Source organism: Apteryx rowi, unplaced genomic scaffold (genome assembly GCF_003343035.1).
Source record: "Apteryx rowi isolate R43461 unplaced genomic scaffold, aptRow1 scaffold_152, whole genome shotgun sequence".
In the NCBI taxonomy this organism is placed as follows: Eukaryota; Metazoa; Chordata; class Aves; order Apterygiformes; family Apterygidae; genus Apteryx; species Apteryx rowi.
Window position 1 is genome coordinate 908,704 of NW_020447775.1, and position 15,271 is coordinate 923,974.

The 15,271-nt window shown below is 42.6% G+C and overlaps 1 protein-coding gene across 3 annotated transcripts in view; it reads right to left on the reverse strand.

Moving 5' to 3' along the window:
* Window positions 1-15,271, reverse strand: part of PHRF1 (PHD and ring finger domains 1) — a 33,017-nt gene that overhangs the window by 1,097 nt on the left and 16,649 nt on the right. For 2 of the 3 annotated variants that reach the window (XM_026059085.1, XM_026059086.1), the window contains exons 9-17: window positions 11,515-11,641; window positions 11,014-11,153; window positions 9,891-10,078; window positions 8,898-9,017; window positions 6,570-6,724; window positions 2,897-5,692; window positions 2,094-2,179; window positions 1,248-1,508; window positions 786-914 (exon numbers count right to left, since the gene is read on the reverse strand). In XM_026059085.1, the coding sequence (XP_025914870.1) occupies window positions 786-914; window positions 1,248-1,508; window positions 2,094-2,179; window positions 2,897-5,692; window positions 6,570-6,724; window positions 8,898-9,017; window positions 9,891-10,078; window positions 11,014-11,153; window positions 11,515-11,641 (4,002 nt within the window). The remainder of the gene's footprint in view (window positions 1-785; window positions 915-1,247; window positions 1,509-2,093; window positions 2,180-2,896; window positions 5,693-6,569; window positions 6,725-8,897; window positions 9,018-9,890; window positions 10,079-11,013; window positions 11,154-11,514; window positions 11,642-15,271) is intronic. The other variant, XM_026059087.1, reaches the window with a different exon arrangement.

Sequence of the window (15,271 nt, forward strand, 5' to 3'; positions counted from 1 at the left end):
AACATCACGTAGCAGGATACACAAAGCAGAAAACTCAACATGGGTAAGACTGCTCTCAACCTGCCTTGCGTGGTTTACAGCAACCTTGCACTAACTCTAGCTCTGTCCTCCATGTTCATTTGTAATATGTGCAACTGAGATCTTGGTCTAAATGCGTTTGAGCAAAAGTCATACCATTTTTTTCCTCTGTGATACAGTTCTCTGAGGCATCATCTAAGCGCCTTGACCACAAAATCATTACTTATTCTCACAAGACCACATGTGTTCACCTGCTCATCAGGTAATTTTTAAATCACGATCTGGTCAGCACTAAGATTTGAGACCAAAGTCAATGTCAGCTAAACTACAAGGCCCTCCTCCAAAGCACACGGACATTACAGGAAGTGTTACCGGATTTTAGCATACCAAGTATTTTCTAACTTTTAATCAGAAGCAGCTTGAGCCTTCTGGCCAGAGTCCATAACAAGAAAGATCTGACCATTCCCAAGACACATGCCACGTGATGCTGCAGGACAGGCAGCTTAAGTTTTCAGGGGCTTAGAACATTGCTAAACATGATCTTATAAAAGGAACAGTCCAGCAGCTCTCATAAACGGCACGTTCAGCCCTGCTTAAAGCAACTCCTGCTTCACCGAAAGACTGCAGAGTCCAAGTTAGAGTCCAAAGATCAGCTATTCTGTTACAGCATGTCTTTACCGAAGTTCATAAATGCAATTCAAAGTATTGCCACCTGTTTAGCTGTCTGTACAGCTCCTCCTCTTCAGGTCAATTCACTGTCACCTTACCTTTTGCACTGCTTTTCGCAGAATATTCTTGTATTCCTCCTTTGTAATCTCCCTCTTCTGGTAGAAGGGTTTAATAGCAAGTTTCACCTCTTCCACAGCCCTTTCCTGCATGTGAAGCTTCTTCATGTACTACACAGCAAAGAGAAATTCATTACCTTGTGTTATCCAGGGAATGCTTTCCAAATCTAGTTCTCTTAGAAACGAGCTAACAATGTAAATTAAGACTCATTTCACAATTTCAACAACCCAAGTAAGAGCTAGCCTCATAAACTGATCTCCTTCCCTGTAAATTGCAGTTCTGAAACAAACCAGTTTGTGCTATAAGGAACCCTTGCTTTGAGTAAAATTATTCTGTACCTTTTTTAAAGCACTTTTTTAAACGTTCTATAGTTAACGTGTCTTTAATGCGGCTTGCATGCCTAATTCTAGCTACACGTTTGCTACTTGACAGCATTCACTCACTTCTTCATTTTTTGTTTTATCCACTGGAGGTTTGGGCGCTTTCGTCTTTTCTTCTGCGTTTCCAACAGAAGCAGCTTGAATTCCTGGTTCAGACGCAGTAGCCAGGCTGCCTGGCTCTGGAGTCAAGCTCTGCCCTGCCACACAGCCAAGCGCTGGAAGACTGCCCTGCATGATAAACTGAACCGTGGGCTGGCTGACAGGTGCATAGGGGGGAAGGCTTGAGGGCAGAGGTGGCGTCAAAGGTATATTTTGACAGTACACCTGTGAAACAGACAATTTCGTAAATGCTTGTACTTAGAAGAATCAGATCAGGATTTTCAAAACAGCTTTTATCCACTGAAACAGGCAAGTAATTACTAGTTTTAACCAGGGAGGCTGAAGACCCAACTCTCAACTAGGTCTCTGTGCAACAGCAACCGGCACTGGCGCCACTCAGCACTGCACTGGTGGATAACAGAGACAAAGTCTGACGGCACAAACCAACTACCAGCAGGCCAGTTTTTACAGCCACCAAATAGTTTGCAGCTTCTCAAACAGCACCATCTTTCAACAAAGAAGCTGCACGTGTAGTGCAAAATAAGACGTGCTTCTTCAACCGTAAGGACCACTTGAAAGATTAAATGAGTAGAGGATTGCTGAGGTGTGTGGGCTACATGAAATGTACTGCACGCAGAAGAAGAACTCTGCCATGAGAGGAGGGTGTTGCACAACGAGGGCACAGATGAGGTGGGATGCCTTCCACAACACTCGGCTGCTGGAAAAGGAACCAACCTGAGAGGAATCTAGATCAGGAAACATAGGCTCAGGAATCATATAATTGGTTGGAGGAGGCTCATTTAACTGCACCTGATTTAACGTTTGGTTCAAGTCCTCAGCTTTCCAGGCCCCTTCTTTTGCTCTCTGAAGTCTGTAAAACGGCATCCCTAGGTTCCCCAAGAGAAGAAAAATAGAAGGCATTTAAGAACAACATAAACCTAGTAGGTCAAAGATTCAAAGCCAGTTATAAAACAAGAAGTCTATCAACAGGGCTGGCTATAGAAGGGTTTTGTTTAACAATGCATTAATGTTTTACAGCTTCTGTTAATGGAGRACTTCTCATCCACTCCTGCAATTGCTTTTTACAGCGTTTGCGTGAGAGTAATCGAGAACCACACAAACAACTTCGTCAACACCGAAAGCACAGGGTCCCAGCCAAGCCCTTTTCAGCAGCCTCAGCTCAGCAGAGCTCGCAAGGGTGAACCGCAGAGATGTGCAGAGCTGCTCAGTTTCGAAAAATTTTAAGAGTTTCAAGGGGGGGGGGGGGAAATATCATTCTAGTTAACTGCAGAAGGTGTGGAACGTAGACCGCTAGCTCAGGGACCTGGTCCCAGGATGCACGTCACAGCTTAACAAGCTGCCAGCTGAGCTGTGCTACATGACAGCATGTCCTCTCAGCCTGCCTCTACTGCTTCATTAACATGATTGACCTCATGATTTCAACAAGTGCAAAACACAGGCTTTCAGGACTGCGAAGGCCCAGTGTCAACCCAGCTCAGATGACAGAGTAACCTATTACACTACAGCCACATTTAGTCAGGCACCTAGACTCCAACCCTCACACAGCCTGCTTCACCTGCTATTTGTTTTCCCAAAGACCAAGACAGACTTACTAGGAGCTTTTCCGGCAGACAACGCACCGCTTTCTTCCTCCTGAAGGTTCCAGGTAACCCTTTTCACTGGTGCTTTAGATTTCAACACAGGACTCTGAGGTACCACCTCCAGTTCAGGCTTATTGAAATTGCTGGCTTTTTCATTTGACACAAGGCACTCATTGTTAACATCTTTCACACAGTCTGTTATTTCACTTTTGGATGAGCTTTGAATTGGTGCAGCCTCAGTCCGAGCTTGCATGGTAACTTCCTTCTTCTGAGGTGGTTCCATCAGAGATGCACACAGAGCAGTGTTTTCTATTTTAACTGTAATCTCGAGGTTTGTATTGCTACAGCTACCAAGCGCTGCTGAATCACTATTATTCATTAATTCCTTTTCAGCTAAAGAATCCACACTGCCAACTGGAAGAGAAATGCTCATGTTCTCTGGCACAGGGAATGCAATTTCATTTCTCACGTCCTCACAGATCTGTTCCACCTTTATACTCTCTTGGGGTTCCCTCAGCTGTACTGGGATCGCAGCCTGTATTTCCTCCTCAAGTTTGATGTTTGGTTGGATGGTTATGGAAATCTGTTCTAGTGCTAGCTCCTYCTTAGGCTCTTGTTTGAAGGAATGGGGCTGCTCCAGGCACCTGGATACATTTTCTGCTGGAGGCATTTGATCCTCTTCTGGGGGAGGAAGAAGTGAGGTCTCTTTTGATTTGTGTTTTCTTTCTTTGGAACGTGATCTCGATCTTGGTCTCTTCTCCTTTGACTTGGTGCTTTTGTGCTCCCGAGACCGAGATGCAGAGCGAGACCGAGACCTCCACTTTCTCCTCTCCCGAGACCTGGATCTTGATCTCTTTCTCTCTCTGGACCTCAAGCTACTATCTTTGTCGTATCTCTCATAGCTTTTGTCCCTCCTATGTTTCCGCCTCTTAGTCCTCTCAATACTATTCGATCGGGAACGCTCCCTCCGTCTTGATCTTGATCGAGACCGTCTTTTCTTTTTCCTATTTTCATAAAACTCTGAAGTACTTCCAGGGCTCCCTGAACATGACCTAGATTTCCTTCTCTCCCTAGACCAGGAAGTTTTTGCCTTTTTATCCCTGGTTTTATTCTTCATTTTCTTTTTTTTAGATCGCTCATGACTACTAGAACGGTCAGTAGAAGACCTCCTGCTCTTGGGTTTCGACATGTGTGTTTTGCTATGCTCTTCTGCACTTGACCAAGAGGTGGACCTGGAGCTTCGGTCCCTTGAGCGTGCTCTATCCCTAGATCCCGATCGGGATCTCTTATGCTCTTTGACAAGTGCCTTTTTCCTTTTCGTCTTCTTCTTGCTTCGGGAACTGGAGTTTGAACAGGATCTGGAACGTGATCGCCTCTCTGCCTGTTCTATTTTTTGGACTTTTTGCTGCCCATCATTCTTTGATGGACTAGCTGGTTCTAGCTTCACATTAATATTAGATCTAATCAATTCTTCAGCGTTAAAGAATGCATTAGGGCCCTCTTTGCTTTCCTCCTTTAAAGGTTCTGCATTAGAAATTTGCTTAACAGCAGATGAAGTGCAAGGACTGCTTAGATGATCTTCCTCATCCATATTTTCTTGTTCCTCTGTATCAGAGATCTGTTCTACAATCCTACTTTCTACTGTCACATCATCATGAGACTCTGCATTACTAGATGGTACATCAGATTCAGCCCCAGACCCAAATATATTTTCTACTGTGTAAGGGGTAAAACGACGGACAGTTTGAAACGTTTGAACTTTTGGATTTTCAATGGAAATAGTCCTGGTAATATTAGTCAGCGGGATCCCTGAGCCAAGCCTTTCAGGACTGCTGTTTGCTGAACTTGAGTCTGACCCTGTTGGCTCAAAGGGATCATATATTTCACTTTTGACCTGTTTTTTCTTAACAGAGAAAAGAGGTGAAGAACTCTCCTTCTGCTGCACTTTGTCGTCAACAGGGCGGAAGGTGTTACAAAATCCTGGGTTAGACAGTCCGCTCGAATGCCCTGCGTTTCCAGGAATATTAATTTTAAAACTCTCAAAAGAGCTTGGGCCTTTGCCCCTCGAAGTGCCCAGTAGTGATGAACTGCTATACATGCCTGTATTGGTAGAAAAAGATACCCCACTCGTACGCATTTGTTGCTGAGATTCCTTGGCATTTGACTTCTGACTCTCCACCTTGCTACCCTTACCCGGCTGATTAGCGCCCTCTTTGCCAGTCAGCTGGGTTATACAGGAGCTAGGGATGTCACAGCTTTGGCTTCCTGCAGGATCTGGTTCCACGTGCTTGCTGCTGGTTTCCTTTTTAATCTTTGGTATCCTGGGAAGCTCAAAGATATCAATTCTCTTAGGAGGTGGTTTTAACGGCTGCCTCACATTTACAGCTTTTGAACCAGATTTCAAGTTACAGCTCGGGGTCTTTGAAGACGTGTCAGAGGGTGCAAAGCATTTAGAGTTTCCATTAAATCTGGGCATTTCATCTGACTTGGAGCCATGCCTACTCAGACTAGGCATACTGTGAGTTTGAACAGATCTGGGCATCACTGAATATTCTGATCTGACAGTTGCCTTTTCTGATGTAGCCTGTGCAGGGTTTGTTGCAGGCTCAGTCTTGCTCAATGAGGGTGAAGGTGATGAAAACAAGCTCGATGAGGTGGGTCTGGTTTGAGGATTCGTCCCCAAGGAAGACGAAGGTCCAGCAACAGAGCTGCTTGCTGTGGTCCCTGAGTACACTGCACTTGGTTGAAGGTTATGTCCTGAACCATCATCCACTCTGGAGTCACTTGTTGATTTTCTAGGAAGCGGAGCTATGTCATACAAGAGAACAATTAAGCTGTTCAATACACATTCAGTCAGTTTTCCCCAACATTAAAAATGATTAACTCTATACTTCTTTTAAGTTCCACTTTGGCTTGCAGACATACTACACAGTAAGACAACAGTCAATAGTTATTATTCTGGTCAGCCACTCAATGTTTAATGCCAGACAACTGCATCTTTGAGGTAAACATTAATATTTAGGAAACAAATTATCCTGTTCCGTAGATGTCACTAGATTCATGTTTATTAGCTCACAGTCGCCGGAYCATAAAAACTACTGTGGACAGTGTAACAGAGGATGCTATGGGCGCTTATTTTAAGCACAGTGCTTGAAGTTTTAATTTGAAGGGATTCTTTCCAAATAAGACCATTCCAAGGGAAGACAGAGCTGAAGATGCTAACATGTATTCTAGAGCCATATCTTTTGAAAAGAAACATCTTGCCAAGGTCCTTATCACCACTCTTCAAATCAAAGTACAGTTCACAGGCAAGGAAGCAATGCAGGAGAAATGCCAGAGGAACTGGGTACTAAGATACCTCTGCTCTGTCTAACCCTCCACTTATTATAGCAAAGGATAAAACTACAGTGCAGTTTTTTTGAAGGCAGAAAACTACCTATTAAAAACAAGATCCTTCAATAACACTGCAGCTCTGCAATTAAAACAGAAACAAGCAACACTATTTCAGAGCACATAAGAATCTTATCACTTGGAGTACTGGTGGTATCGAGTGCTCCTATCCAATGTATCCAAACGCTCAGTAAGACTATCCATGTGTTTGAAACTACACAGCCTGTGGGACAGGGGCAGATGTGAATAATACAAGCAGAGTAGTTACGGTACGACAGAAGTACCAAACCCTTACCTGCCTTCTTCGCCGTCAGTGAGCCATCTCTGTTGATGACCACATCTGAACTACTCATCATGAGGAAGCTCTGTCCAGACAGGATACTTCCCAGCAGGTCAGGCACAGGGGCAGCTTCTGCTTCTTGATCAGGACTCAGGGCAGGTACACTGCTTCTGCATGTTTCAGAGGGGTTACATTTCCTTTACTCTTACAGCACTTGTTCTATACACACACGTTACATTAAAAAGAAACCAAAATCAACCATCAAGGGCAGAAACAGAAGTCAGCCAGGGAAGTTCACTTATAATTTCGGCTTCATTAGTGTCATCCAGCTCCCACCTCCCTCCGATAAGCAGAAGTTGAAGCATTTAGTTATTTCCTGCAGGAACACCACAGAATAGGAAAGCACGTAATTGCACCAGGAACCTTTGGTAAGCAAATGTTTCTCATCTTATTTAAGGGCAATGCTCATTGTGTTACATAGCAAGATTAACTTTCCAGCGTGTTTAAGGTTCATTTTGGAAGCATTAGCTGTTGTTCAGCACTTCACAGTGCTGAACTGCTGCATCCCAGCTGTCTCTCTTCTTCCCACCCAGTCAGGATCACAAGTCTATTCCTCAGACCTACACTGCTATTAAAAAAAAAAATTGATGAAACTTAAACCAACGTTTAGCATCAATTGTTAGAATTCCCATAGATGCCTACTGGTAGGTACTTAAGAGCATAGCACAGGAGGAACTACACTGAAAAACAACAGCAGTGCTCCCCCACATGGGGCAGCACAAACTCCCCTTCACACATTACTCAGTCTTAAGAAATGGTTTATAACTGTAATTTCTCTGTTCTTGAAACATCATTTTACTGTGATTCCTATTTTATGGACCAAGTTTATAAAGACAAAAAAAAAGGGGGGGGGGAAATACCACCCAAACTTTTCTTTTTAGTTTTTGTTTGTTTGTGTGTTGATGTTTTTTAAAACAACTTCCAAAAGGTTCTGATATATTAAGGGACCAGTAGACTCAGGTCTTCCAGGGAGCTGTGCTTCATTTCTGGATGACAACAAAGCAAGCTTTCCAAACAGAATTTACACCAGAAACCTGTAATAGCATACAACAGAAAGACAGAATGGGACAGGTAAAAACACTGGCCTCCCAGACCAGACAGAGAAATTCACTATATTCCAGGCAAATCATAACTCTAAAAAACCGGATTTCAGCTAAATAGTTCTGCCTTCTGAAAACCATGCTATCCAAGCTACCTCAGAGGAGAAGGAAATCTTCCTGAAAGGCTTCTGTCAGGATAGAGACGGGAAAAGCAGAGGAATATTCAAAGTTATCATAGAAATATACTATTTTAATCCTGATAAACAAGTCTTCACTGTAAGCCAGATACATCAGAGGACAGCCATGTAGATCTCACACCCTTTAATCATTTAAGTCGAGCTCTCCATTTCTCCTAGCTCTTTGGTTCCCCTTGCCTTGCAGTTTTCTGTGACTCAGTTTGTACTTGCTCCGGTCATTTTTCCTCTCCCTTTTCTCCTCACCATGCTTCTGCTCCCCATGTCCCACTCCTCCGTGCTGCATCCCATGGCCCAGGCCCAGAGAGGCCCATCACTGCCTCGCTACGTGCTCCGGCCGGAGCCTCCTTCAGCTGCAACATAACGCACCCGGTCCCRTAACGCCCCCCAGCCAGTGCCGGGGCGTGCGATTCGCACACAGGCAGACACCGGTCAGACAGCAAAGCAGTCGTTAAACTGAGGGTTCAAAGCAGAGAGTCATCTCTCGATTTTCAGAGCTCCAAATGGCAGAGGAATTGGGTGATGTGAGTACATCCCTCATTTCCTCCTCTGGATGTGCAGGCAATTGCACCCTACTACTCAGGGCAGGCCAATAACTGGCACTGCAGAGCACAAAATGAGCGCGTAACTAGATTCCCCTGCCCTCTCAAACAAACAAGCTGGTTTTTAAAAGTTAATGAGCCTAGGGATTTCTTAGTAACTCCACTGGTATGTTTAAAATCACAAGCTAAGTGAAAAGAACCAGGGTTACGGTGGAAAGATGAATCTGAAATTTCAATGCAAGAATTAGAGCTATTAAAGAAGAAAAAGTGTGGGTCCTTCAACATAAAGAGCAATTCTTGCACGAAATATTACAGTGATTTATATACCTATACCCCCCCTCACTCCTTCAAAGTGCTCAGGGCAAGAAAAAAATTAAACCAGGATGATCACTTAGGTTGCTTTTTTGTTAGGGTAATTACACAATTAAAAAACACAAACAAACAAAACAAGAAACACTTCACTTGAAAGGTTTTTTTGTTTGTTTGTTTTTTTGTTTTTTGTTTTACCTGGSAAGTCCTACAGAAATGGGTCTAGCTACAGGACGATGAGACCTCAGCGCTGACTGCGAGAGAACTCTCCTTTTAGCGCTCACTGGTGAATCTGGATTTGCTGGAACCTCTTCGTTACTGTGGGTAAAACAAATCAAAACACAAACACGTGAGTTTTTTCATGTCAAATGTATGGAATAGGTAAGATCAACAGAACAGATATGGTTAAAGTATTACTTGTTTTATTACAATATATACATAAGATGACTTCTCCAATATATTTGCTTTCTGTGGCTAATAGGACAGTAATTTAGATTCAAATGTAAATTTTTTTTTTTTAAACATTAAATGGGCAGCGTCCTTCTAAAAGACAGCCAAACCAGTTTATTTAGTGGGAAAACTGAACTTTGACAACACTAACTTCAGATCCCTCTCCTCAGCTTCCCCCTTCCAAGATCTAGGGCTTAAGAGTAAAGACTATGACATAGTAGGATTTCACCTCAAAGTATCTGGAAAAGGGAAGAAGGGGAAGGAGAGAAGCATGGAAGATTCTAGAGGTCTACTGAATTCTACATTAAGTTACTGTACACCGTATACCAAAAATGCTGGCTATCTTCAGTTAAAACTAGTAAGTAATAACCAATTAAGATTGACTCCTTCAGATTCTGGCCTTTGAATAACCTCATGAAAACCTTGGCTAAGTTTTCTATGAGGCTTATCATTTTGGCAAACCTCTTTAAAGAGGGCTGAGAAGGGAAGAAAAAAAACAAATAGGCCAATAGATTATTGCGAGTTGCGTATCCAAAGTTGTCTTCAGATCCGAGGTTTACACTACTTGCAATAATCCACAACCTCTTTTCCAAAATATAACCCAATACATCAGCTTCCTAAACCTCACAATAGCCAGGTTTCAAATATTCAAAAAGATATGAATATACCTACCTGCACACACAAACACACTGATGCTTGTGAAATTATCAGGTCCTCAAACATAATCTGAAGCTATTTTACCTTTCGTAAGGATCCAATTCATAGGGATCTCCAAACACGGACAGAGAAGCTGCACCGATATCTGCTCTCATAAGACCAAGCGAGGGCTCCGTTGCTTTGTATACAGAAGGAATTGAGGCTCCACACATGGGTCTACCAAGACCCAGAGTTCTTGCGATACGGGAGCGAGTAGTAACCTCATTTTTTACCTGCACAGATAAAGACATTAGGTTATTTGTATCTACATATTGCAAAACAAGCTTCTGTCAATATCAAAAGTACAGTATATTATAATGGTCTATGAGTGCAAAAATGCCATTAGAGAAACAGCCCCGAGAAACTATGGCAGTTTGGAAGCACTATTTTAACTTCAATTTTGGCTTATCTGCATAGTTCACTGGCTGAGATTGGGAAGCATGTTAGAGTAGATGCACATCCTGTGTTTAAAGCTCCAAATTCTATAGTTAACCAAAGTACAGTGATCAGGTTATTATCAACTCTGATCTGCAGCATCCTGTAGCAGAAGTGGTGTGCAGTTATTTTATATTTTTGTTTCAAAGTATTTATTAAACTTCCAATCATAATCTGCATGTCACTTCCTACAGAGACTGCACATACTAGACTTAAGGAAGTATCCTTTAGTTCAGGTAGGTCAAGACAAAAGTCAAGCTGGTGCAGAGTACTCGGTGGAGTTCAAACGAGAACACTATCCACAGCTGAAGAGGGATTTTGACAGCCCTCATAACTAATTAACTGGGTTTGCAACACCACAGACACAAGTATCCATAGCCTATTAAAACAAATAGGAGGAAGCGGTGGCAAGTGTAACCGAGTTTGTATCAACATCAAGTAAACACTAGAGTTTAATGGCGGAAACATAACACAAAGCCTGAAGGACACACTTTACAGAGTGATCCCTGCAGTTGAGATGACAGGTTTTGTCAGCGAACCCAGCAGGCCTGCTTGGAAGTCATAATTTATTCCCATGTAGAATGTCTTTACGGACCTGCACATACTCCCACAGAAAGAGGTAATCTTGTTATCATTATAAAACAGTATTTTCCCACTGAATCCCACGCAATACTGCTTTTGTAGATCATATGGCTGAATAATGGAAGAGATTCTGATAGCGGCAGAAACTCACATGTGATCTTATTCTCATCTTTTTCCCCCTTCTCTTCTTCACCAGACGCTTGCGTCTCTTCAGCTGTGTTCCTGAACTCTTCTTCCCAACAGAAGATTTTGTCGGAATTCTTTTTTTGCCTGCTACTTTCTTCCTCCTACCTGATGGGACAAAGGCAACCAAGTACCTGGCTGAGTGCTGGCACTGCATTTTACCCTGCACTCCCTTTTTCATGTCCCCATTGCACACAAAGCAGCTCAAACAGAGGTATCTACAGTGTGCTGCAACAGTACAACACAGCATAGCAGAACAACTGAAATCATCAACATTAATTTAAAAGTGACCTTTAAACTGAACACACATATTTCTTGGAAAGAGAAGAAAATACACGTGGCATATCTGTGTAGCTGCAGAGGTGTGGCAGGCTACAGCTGCTTAGACTATTTAGTAGGACTTGAGCTTTCCTTTCCAAAGCTTTTATTTTCGCAGATGGGATCTACAGAAGGCTTCTGATGCCCTTACCCGTTTTTCTTTTCCGCCTTGGAGCTCGCGGTGTAAGAGGTCGCTGGTAGATGGCTGTGTTTAGGCCTGCTACGACTGCCTCAATTGTTTCATCCAGAAGAGAGGACATGAGGTACCTCGGCACRTGCTGCATGTGGGAACAGAAGTTACATGTTACCGGTAAAGATCAGCTTCAAGATAATTATAAAAGCATTTGATGAAAAATGGATTTTGGATTCAAATAAAAAGTGCCCATGACATCTTTCAACACAAACCAAGGTGCCAGTTAAGCAGTTAGGTCACTTTTCTCACCTACTGACTGTCACATTAAGCAGAATCTGACCTTGCTTTTCAGGCTCACTCAGCACTACGGATCAGGGCTAGTCTAACTCAGATTCTTTTTAATGAGAGCAATCCCACACATTCACACAGCAGAGTCTTCCCAAACCCACCCAAATAACCTCTGGCTCCTCAAGCAGCAAGGCCAATAGAGGCAAAGACAAAAAAGCCAAAAGGATATGGGTCCCCCACCTTAAGCACCTCATTCTTTAGGTTGCGTTTACCCTAATGAGCTGTGGAATTGCCCAGAGGCTGTACCACTAGCAGTGGTGCTTCAGACATGCGCCTCATGGATCTCACTGCCATGGTAGCCGTGAGCCCCCACTTCAGTGGGTCACTTAACTGCGGTAATCAGGGGCTGCTCCTACAAGGTTCAAACTCTTCTTTCCTCTGGGGGTTGACATGGGATCAGCCACATTTAACACAGTTAAACGCATTTGAAGCGTACGGAGCCCTGAAGCACCAGGCTCAGGAGGTGAACTCAAAGCCTCCTTGGCTGAGCCGACATAGCACAATTTCCTTTCCTTGGAAAGGGGTAAGAGTAGTCCTCTCTAAACAGCTAGGTTAAGTGACATGCTTATATCAAACACATTCATAAAGTGTTTCTTCTACCCCTTTTATTCAAGCAACTACCATGCATCCGGTGTTGATAAGTTTCCTATGAGTGGAGTAGATGCCAAGATGCTTCTGATGATACAGACCATTCACTGTGCTTCCTTTCTACAGAAGCACATGCATCAGATTATATATAATGACACAAAAACTGGGGGAAACCTGCTTTAAAGCATCTCATGGTGGCAAACAAGCATCAAACTGCAAAATGGATGAAAACGGAACATGTCAGCAGAAATGTTTCAACTCATCTTAACATGGCAGCAATTTCACTAGGCTTCGCTCTTAGCTCCAAACTATTTTTACTAAGCTGTTTTTATCAGGACACTGTTTTAAAGTATTGCAGGTGCCAACGGATTCTATGTAAGCTTCTTTGATTTGGAGGAGGACAGGATGAAACAAGGAAAGCCCTGAACATTAGTCTAGTCAAAAATACTTATTTTCCTAGAAAGGCCTAAAATAGTACGTCTAGGTAACCACTGCTATTTTAGGCATGTACAGAATAACACATGAATTACAAAACAAACCCTCCACCTTCTGAATACTAGAGCTTTCCAAGAATCTGAAGTCAGCATCTCTGTATGCTTTGAGGACAACAGCTTAAGCTCTCCTTTTTAACCAGCAGAATTAAGCTTCAGTCAACTCAAAGCATGAACTAGAATAAAATGTGCCTTTATTTAAAGACAAAGTGAATAAGTAATAGTACCTTTCTAGGTATAGTTTGTAATAATCTCTGCAGATTGAGAAGTGGAGCTGGGAATGGCTTCTTGAATGGGAAGTACTTGGCACCCAGGCTCGCACTACTATGCAACGGTAAAGTCCCCGGGCACCACCTCTCTCATCTGCAGGGAGACGGCTACACACTGTATTTCTAGAACAGGCAGGGAGAGAAAGAAAAGCACTAGCAGTTACCTCGCAAGYCTTTCACCTCAAAGAACGCTCTGCCACTGCGATTTTCTTAAGCATACAGCCCTGACAACTTAGATGCAATTGCTTAACAAGAACGCATCAAACCATTGAGTTTTCCTATTTTATTAATTCTTTTAAACTTGAGGTAAAGAGCTCTAGGTTTGGAGATAGGGGATCATATCCAAATAAGATGACCTCCGCCATGGAGGAGGTAATGAATTTAAGGACTACTAACACACTCTGGGGAAGTCCTAAAATTATTCAAAAAGGTCACGCTAAAAACTTCAGGCAAGCCACATCTTCATTCATGGAACAAATTTCAGACTGTATTTACTGCTTCAGTTAAGATCAGTTAAGATCATTCTAGATTTGCTACAAATTTCCCTCCTCCTGTTATAATGGTTTTGATGAGAAATTCAACAGGTAGAATCTGGAGAGCTAATGAACAGTCTACTATTCTTTCCAGATGGCAGGAAGGTAAGATAATAACAGAATAGGTCCTTCCTCCTCCCCCCCACCCCCCTGCCAGATTTCAGCATTTTATTTTGCTTCCCATATGCCTGTCTTTATTTACTTTTAATTTTTCTTCCCAAAGTTGCAGAATATAAAAAAAGTTGGGCATGAAGTTGAGGCACTTAACAGATCTTAAATGCATTTTGTGTTTCTTTCTCACCCAACCTTTACAACCGGAAATTAAGGGAAAGTTTAATCCAACTGACCTCTCACCTCAAACTCAATCTTCTCCCAGTCTTGCCCACCCTACTACAGCCTTTGCACCACACCCAACTGGAAATCCACAGCCAACTGAATGACCTGAAGAAACATTTAGTTTTATCCACTCTTCCCTTCTCTGTCTTTTCTACAGTTTCCTACTTTTGGAAAAAAAAAACAAAAAAACCCACTTTTATATAATCAAGCCAAGTTGCATATGTTATTGTCAGATGAAAAAAAGCTTATTTCCATAGAATCATGGAGTTTGGACAGGACCTCAGGGTGTCCCTGAGGACTGCAGCTCAGGAGGTCCAACTCCTTAGTCAAAGCTGGATCAACACTGAATTCAAAGTCGCTAAAGACTTTCTCCTGGCAGGTCTTGAAAATCACCAAGGACAGAGATTCCAAAATCTCTACAGGCAACTTGTGCCCATCCTTGACCATCCTCAGTTTTCCCTTATGTCAAGCATGCTTTCAGAGCTTTCAGTATTTTGAGCGTTCCTAGTAAATTCAACAGCAACATGRAGAAGCTGTTAACGTATTACTAGTCCTAGAGAGGTTATTTACAGGTTCTGCTTTTACAGTAAGTCACAGTCAATTCCTGTGAGAATTAAGGCTTTTAATATTAACGCAAATGAAGGGTAGAGTACTGTGGCTAAAGCCAAAGGGCAGACTAGACAGGAGACTCCCAAGTTTGAAAGCTTCTGTTTTGCAGCGCACCGACTGTTACCTAAAGGATCCCAATTACCCCAGCCAATGCCATCCGAGTTGTTCCTACTTTTTCAGTAAACGGTTCCACGAGTAAAAGAATTTCTTGGAGGCTGGGTATTTGGGGGTACTTCCTTGTGTAGTTTTCTCTGGTACCTATTAATGTGATTGAATCCACATTGCAACATCAGTGAGGGCATGTGAATTTGTGTCTCTCCTATATCAGATGCAGATTTGCACAAATACAGAAGCCTTAAAAATATTATTTTTCTCTCTCCAATTTGGCTGAAGCTAGCCAACAGGTTAAACTGTTGTTGGAAAGGGGGCAGGAGGACAGACAAGCAAGTACACAGATATCAAATAAACAGGCTTTGTCTTCTTAAAAAAGCATGCTAAAATCTAGCAGTAGTGCACAAACAGCAAATTAACATCCTCTGGAAATAGGAATAAAGTTTTGCTCATGACTGAGGCAGTAAAAATGCAGATTAAGAGGGGAAGG